General features: G+C 47.6%; 1 protein-coding gene across 1 annotated transcript in view; it reads left to right on the top strand.

The window, feature by feature from the left end:
* The first annotated feature begins 283 nt into the window (after positions 1-283).
* Positions 284-7,726, top strand: part of Cacng7 (calcium voltage-gated channel auxiliary subunit gamma 7) — a 31,810-nt gene continuing 24,367 nt past the window's right edge. The window contains exons 1-4 of the mRNA XM_052180488.1: positions 284-392; positions 3,768-3,992; positions 6,142-6,228; positions 6,574-6,714. Coding sequence (XP_052036448.1) covers positions 3,797-3,992; positions 6,142-6,228; positions 6,574-6,714 — 424 coding nt within the window. The 5' untranslated portion in view covers positions 284-392; positions 3,768-3,796. The remainder of the gene's footprint in view (positions 393-3,767; positions 3,993-6,141; positions 6,229-6,573; positions 6,715-7,726) is intronic.

Genomic DNA, 7,726 nt, shown 5'->3' with positions numbered 1-7,726 from the left:
CTTTCTCTCTCTCTCCCCCCTTCTTGGGCTCTCTGCCTCTGTTTCCATTCTCTCTCTCTCCCTGCCTCCACTGCCTCCCTCCCATCCTGAAGGCTCATTTCATTCCCTCTCTGCATCCTTCTCCCTCCCTTCCCGCCCCTCCCCTCCTCCGCATTAGCCAATGAGCGGCCGCGGGTCCCTGCTCCCGGCTGCGTCCGCTGAGTGAGGCCGCGGGCAAGGGGGGTGGGGGGTGGGAGGCCGGGAGGGGGCCGGGACGCCGGGCTCGGGGGCAGGGGCGGGGGGCGCGGGCACCGGAGACCCCGGTGGCGGCAGCGGCGGCCGGGGAAAACCGCGGGGCCGGTCATGCGGCTGCGGGGCCCGCGGCCCGGAGCGTCCGCCCAGCCCTGAGAGAGGTAAGAGCGAGGGGAGGGTCCGGTAAGGCAAGAGGGTTCCGAGCTAGACCAGTCTCAGCCGGAATTGGTGCTCCGGGTGGTGGTGGTGGTGGTGGTTAGAGGGGCTCCAGGAATAGAATCCTAGGGATTTCAGTGTTGGATTTAGGAAGGTTTTGGCGGATAGAGGAACATTTTGGCCTGGTGGATCCCGGAGGACCTGGGGTCCAAGGGTCCGAGAGTAAGAAAACAAACTCATGGTATTTGAGAGTTAAGAGACTGTTGCCACTGGGTAGGCTCTAGGCAGGGTCTTTGAGGAAGCGGGTCACGATGAAGGAGGAGGGCCCAGACCGGTTAGAGCAAGTTGTGAGTCTGAGAAAGGGTCCTTAGTACAGCAGAGAGTTACGGTCTCCGAGGATATTGAAAGGAGATGGAGTTTGCACTTGGGCTTTGAGGAATGACACAAGCCGTTCGGATATCCGGATCGCGTAAACGCTGGGTTAAAGGATCAGAAGGAGAGTCCAGGCCTGGCGATGGTGTGTGTGTGTGTGTGGGGGGGGGGGGTCCCAGACGTGGAATGATTGCAGAATAGAGAGCGCTGTGTGGGTCAGGTAGAAAGATGAACTGGACCCGAGAAAGAATGGGATTAATGTAAGAAGTAAGGGGAATTGGAAAGGGCCAGCTTTCTAACTGCACGTCTAGTAGGAGGAGCAGACCCGAAGGCTGAGGTCAGCTATCCAGACCAAGACAGTTGGGTGATTGGGTAGAGAACGCTTGTATGAGCGTTGAAAGCCGAGCAGGCAGCTGGCGGTCGAGCCCCAGAGCCTTGGAGGGGGATGGGAAGAAAAACTAGACCGCTCGGTCAAATCTAGATCTTTGGGTTCTCCAGGGAGGCTGGGGTTGGAAGTAAGGGGTTCTGGACCTAAGAGTCCCAGAGTATTGGTGGTGACTCTGATTCTGTGGTCTTTATTGGGGTGAATTCTGACTGAGCAAAGTAGAGTATTATGTCTTAATTTCGTGTTGGGGAAATTTGGGGGAAAGGTGTCTCAAATTTACAATGAAAAAGATGGTGGGTGGGATCTGGAGAGATGCTTAGTTAAGAACACTTGCTGTTCGTCCAGAAGACTAGAGTTTGGTTCATAGCACCTGTCAGGTGATTTACAGTTGCCTCTTAACACTAGCTCCAGAGGATCCATCACCTCTGGCTTCTTCCAAGGTATCCATCACCTCCAGCCTCAGGGTATATTCTCTTGATTATACCCCACATGCAGACATGGACGCCTACACAGATTTTGTTTTTTAAGGGGATGGGTATATCTCTGTTCATGGAGAACTCTGGCTGAGGTAGTTTGGGGATACCCAGGTGAGTCCTGCAGGCACATTACTGCATTTCATGTCAAGGAGAGATTTCTTGTAGGGGTGTGGTAGTGTAAGAATTGTAGATAAAGAATTTTGGGGCTGTTGAGATGGCTTGGTTGGTAAAGGTGGTTGCTTCTGAGCCTGAGGACCTCAGTTAGATCCCAGGGACCCACATAGTCAGAAGAAAGTACCAACTCTCGAAAGTACCTCCACATGAGTGCCATGGAGATCACACACAAGCACACACACATGCACACACACTCACGAACACGATAAATGCATACAAACATATGAAAAAAAAATTGGAATCCTTCAGGACCCTCCCTCCCTTGTTAGAACTTTTAAGCTCCTAATTGGAACTTGGGAAGTCTCAGATATAAACTGACTGGGTATTTCTTGCTTAGAGAATACAGGAAGGACTTAGATATTACTGACTGAAAAGTTCTACCATAGGATATCAGAGTCCAGAGAATCTGGCAGAATTTGGAGGATGGAGATGGGGAATTCTAGATTAGAAAGCCAGTTCAGAGTGCTGTTTTCTTGTTTACTGGACAAGGGACATTTACTGGGGCTTTCTGGTTGGGAATGCTGGGTTTGAGGGACTTGGTTTAAGCTCTTGATACTCTAGAGTCTCGAATCCAGATCATAGCTTCAGATCTCTGGGTCTTAATGTCTTGGAACAGATTCCAGGACTCCAGGAGTCTCCATGGGCCTGCCTAGATTAAGTAGGGTTAGGTTTGGGTCTAAGATTGTACAACTGATTTGACCCCAAGCTAGGGAGATGGCTTCAAGTGTAAAGCATAAGGCACAGAAGTGTGAGGATCTGAATTGCGATCCCTAGAACCCACATAAGGATGGTAGCGTTGATCTGTAAAAGAAGAATTTCTATGGTGAGAGGGAGGTAGAGATAGGAGAATCTCTAGTTCCAGTTTGCATACCAGCTAGCTTGGTATGTGAAGGGGCAAACAAGAGGTCTTATTTCAAGCAAATCGTAAGGAGACTGACACCTGAGGTTGTCCTCTGACCGCCACACATGTGTCCATACTCATGTGTACACACCACACACACACACACACACACACACCACTCACTCACTCACTCACAAAAAGACGATTTAAAAAAAAAAAAGTACCAACTGAGCATTAAGGTTAAGATAAGCATCCAAAAAAAAAAAAAAGATAAGCATCTAAAAGTATCACCTTAGGAGGACTATGCTCAAAATCTTAAGTAGGCCTGAAGTCAAGTGTGTGAGTCAAGGTTATGGGGTTAGGGAGCCTTGAGTGGTGACCTACTTTGGAGATTATTGGATGTGGTGATGATGATGATGATGATTGTGTGACAGTTCTAAAGAAAACGTTTTAATATACCAGGTCAGAGTATAGAGTTAAAGCTGGGTGGCATGTGATAGAATTTCCAAATAAGTCAAGTTGTCCATACTCAGTATCTAAACACTCTTGTTCTGCTTAAAATGTGGTAACAGATCCTTTGGTAGGGGTCTGGTGTTCACAGCTAAGGATTTAAATCAGAGCAGAGTTGGGTCTGCATTGTCAGATTCAAATTTGAAGCTGTTGATTAGGCTAGTTTCTGAGTTACTGGCTTATTTCAGAGCTCTAGGACTCTCCTAAGGTCTGGCTTCTAAAACTGGGCTAGCAAACCAACATAGAAAGTTGGATCTGGGAAACTTTGTCTTGGGTTGAGAATTTATAATCTAATCAGAATCCTGATACTTGGGATTTCTGGTCTAAGGCGTGTCATGCGTCAAGACTCATTTCCAGGTCTGTCTAAAGACTATGACTGGAAGTCTTGTCTCAAGTTGAGGGTCTGCATCCATAAGGAAAAAGCACAGAGATTGGTTAGGGGACCCCGTATGGGGATTTGGAGTCAACAGTTAGTGTCTCTTCAGGGCTAGGATTCATTACACAGATTCAGACTTGAGAGTTTGGTTTTGGAGTTTATGTCTCTGACCAGAGCTAATGTTCTTGATGCCTGCGCGGGTCTGGGAACTCTGGCCTCGCTCTACCATAGATTCTGGTCCTGCAGTTCCCACAGGGCGCCCCCCGCCGCTCAGAATGAGTCACTGCAGCAGCCGCGCCCTGACCCTGCTGAGCAGCGTGTTTGGTGCCTGCGGCCTGCTCCTGGTGGGCATCGCGGTCAGCACGGACTACTGGCTGTACATGGAGGAGGGGACCGTTTTGCCACAGAACCAGACCACCGAGGTCAAGATGGCTCTGCACGCTGGCCTCTGGAGAGTCTGTTTCTTTGCAGGTGCCTCCCCTCTCCTGCCCTCACTCACCCCGAAGTCCTTACCTATAGTCTCATATCTTGGATTCCAAGAACCCAGAAGTCGATTTGATTTGATTTCTCCTTTGGAAGTTAAATTTCAGCCCCAAACCTTCATGCTTACCCCTTTATTCCCTAGATAATGAAGCTCAGATACTCAAAATCCATATCTCTAACCTTCTTCCCCTGTCTCAAGAACTCTGTTAGAAGTCAGCAGCCTAGGGATAGGGAGGGGCTCCAGCAGATAGGGTGCCCGGTGACCTGACTTTCATCCCCAGACCCACATGGTGGCAGGACAGAACCTACTCCCCGAAAGTGGTCCTCTCATTTCCACACTTGCACCCTGAACACTCACACCTGTACTCCCCCAAAACAAGTAATACAGGTTTTAAAGTGACAATTTTAAAAAATCAGAATTCTAGAACTAGAGCTGTAAGTAGCTTAGTAGGTAGGGTGTCTTAGCACACATCTTAGCACTTTATAAATTATGTGTGGTGGTATGTGTCTATAATCACAGAACCTGGGAAGTTAGAGGCAGGAGGATCAAGGAGTAAGATCTAGAGTAAGATCTAGACAGCCAGAGCTACACAGAGGAAACCGTGTCTTGGAAAAAGGTCATCTTTAGCTATGTAGGGTGTTCAAAGCCAGCCTGAGATACCTAGGAGTCTGTCTCAAAAACAAAAAGAAAATAAACAAAACTAGTTAGCTATCTAGATTCAGAGCTTGGCTCCTCAGACAGACAGTTACAGTGTTTCATATGTACAGTTACAGTGTTTCGTGTATAGAGACAGTTACAGTGTTTCATGTGTACAGACAATTACAATGTTTCACATGTACAGACAGTTACAGTGTTTCATTGTACAGACAGTTACAGTATTTCATTGTACAGACAGTTACAATGTATCACATGTACAGACAGTTACAGTGTTTCATTGTACACAGTTACAATGTTTCACATGTACAGATAGTCTCAGTGTTTCATGTGTACAGACAGTTGCAGTGTTTCATTGTACAGACAGTTACAATGTTTCACATGTACAGACAGTTACAGTGTTTCATTGTACAGACAGTTACAATGTTTCACATGTACAGACAGTTACAGTGTTTCATTGTACAGACAGTTACAATGTTTCACATGTACAGATAGTCTCAGTGTTTCATGTGTACAGTTACAGTGTTTCATTGTACACAGTTACAATGTTTCACATGTACAGACAGTTACAGTGTTTCATTGTACAGACAGTTACAATGTTTTGCATGTACAGATAGTCTCAGTGTTTCATGTGTACAGACAGTTACAGTGTTTCATGTACACTGAGGAAGATTCCGTGCCTGCTGGCTGAACACTGAGACCACTTCCTTTTAGAAAGCCTAGCTCCAGCCCACTGCATGCCTTTAATCTCAGCACTGGGGAGGCAGAGGCAGGTGCATTTCTGTGAGTTTCAGGTCAGCCTAATCTACAGAGTAAGATCTAGACAGCCAGGGCTACACAGAGGAAACCCTGTCTTGGAAAACAAAAACAAAAACAAAACAAAAGCAAAAAGAGAAAAATAAAACAAGAAAAGAAATACCAGCCCTCTGGATATTAGGAACCCAGGAGTCCTCACCCATGGCTCCCTTCTCATTTAGAATGTTAACATCCAGCCCTGTCCTCCTTCACCCTCCAATGCCCCAACAAGCAAGATCTTTCAACACACCGTGACCTACCTCTCCCTCCCCCCCCCACTTCTCTCTCTTTCTTTCTGTTTTCTTTTTTCTTTTTCAGTACTTAGGTTTGAACCCAAAGCTTGCTCAGCAAGTGCTCTACCACTGAGCTATATCCCTAGCCCTCTCTTTACTTCCTGCTTTGAGACAGGGCTTTATTAAATTGTCCAGGCTGGATTTAACCTCGATATGTAACCTGGCCAGCCTTGAACTCCTAACCTTCCTGCTACTGACTCCCCTTAGATAGCAGTCCTGCACTTCCCAGCTCAGTTGTCTTGGCTCCTTTTCTCCAGCCCCAAGAGCAGTACAGATTGTGAATTGTGGGTGAGATGTCCCATTTCCATCCTGGGCCCTGTTCTGCCCCTGACAGCCTCTCTCCAGTCCTGGAGCCTCTCCTCAAGCCTTGCTTTCGAATCTTCCTTCCCACCAGGTCGGGAGAAGGGGCGCTGTGTGGCTTCTGAGTACTTTCTTGAACCAGAGATCAACTTGGTGACAGAAAACACGGAGAATATTCTGAGTGAGGGGGAGCAGGGGAGGGGCACAGGCAACAAGAGGGTTTGCGGGGAAGGAGATGCATTAGGTAGGGAAAGGGATGTCATACAAAGGGTTGAAGGGAGGAGGAGGGGGGAGTGGGAGAGAGGAGGTCAAACAGAAATTGTCTTGGCCACTTTGAGAGCCAGAAGAGGGGTGGGGTCAAATCAAGGGTGTGGCTTGGTTCAGGGCTGAGTCAGCAGAGGACCTAGCTGATAAAGGGGTGGGTTTCCTGGGAAAGGGGAGAAGCTAAGGGGAAGACGTGAAGGGAATTGAGAGGTGACTGGAGACTTGTCCCTCACATCTGCTTTTCCTTGTCCACGTCCCCCAGAGACAGTGCGCACGGCTACGCCCTTCCCTATGGTCAGTCTCTTCCTCGTGTTCACTGCCTTCGTCATCAGCAACATCGGCCACATCCGACCTCAGAGGACCATTCTTGCCTTCGTTTCCGGCATCTTTTTCATTTTATCAGGTGAGTTCAAGGAATTGTGGGCTGGGGCGGGCATGGGGAGGGGAGAGAACTTCTAGGAGCTAGGGAGGAACCTTCTTCCACTGCGTTGTTGATTTCACGTGTGGCCTAGGAGACATAGTGCCAGTGCATTGTGTTGTTTAGAGGACTACGGCATAGCTACTTGCTTAATTCGATGCTAGGCTCTGTTCTGAAACAAGCCAACGAGGTGAGGGCTATTAATAGTCTCATTTTACAGATATGGAAAGCACGGCTCAGAGGGATGAAGTCATGTGCTCAGGGCCGAAAGAGTGAGGTGCGGAGCTGGGAGTCAAACTCACTTAGTTCGCCTCCAGAAGTCATATTTTTAACTAGCACAGTTATTTTAGCAATTAACAGTTTACAGAGCTCTTTATTTTGGGTACACTATTTTATTATTTTAATCTTTCGCCCAAACAAACAAACAAGATTTTTCTAGTGAGCAATCACAGCCCCGTCACTTCCAGTCAGCTGGTGGTCTGTTGCTGGCTTTGCATTTTCTTCTATCTGTAGCTGTTTCTGTGCTCCTTGTCTTCTTTTTCATCCCCCCCATGCCTCCCTTCCCTCCCATCTAGTTTTGCCTTCCCTCCTCTCCCCTTCCCTTCTCTTTCTTTTTTCTTCCTTTTCCAAAAAGGGCCTCAAATAGCTCCGGCTACCTTTACATTCACTATGTAGCCGGGGATGACCTTGAACTTCTGAGCTTCCTGCCTTTACTTTCCAAGCACTAGAAATATAGGCGTGTACCATCATGTTCAGCTTACATGATTCTGGACGTGAAAGCCAGGGTCTCGTGCACCTAGGCAAGCACTGTACCACCCCAGCGATAGCCAATTCCTTTATCTAAGCGTCTATTTATCTCTATCTATCTATCTATCTATCTATCTATCTATCTATCTATCTATCTATCTATCCATCTATCCATACATCCATCTACCTAACTGTCCATCCATCTAGACATCTATTTATCTGTCTGTTCATCCATACATCTATCCATCTA

The sequence above is a fragment of the Apodemus sylvaticus genome, chromosome 1 (genome assembly GCF_947179515.1).
Source record: "Apodemus sylvaticus chromosome 1, mApoSyl1.1, whole genome shotgun sequence".
Classification (NCBI taxonomy): Eukaryota; Metazoa; Chordata; class Mammalia; order Rodentia; family Muridae; genus Apodemus; species Apodemus sylvaticus.
This window is presented reverse-complemented; position numbering and strand designations above follow the sequence as displayed.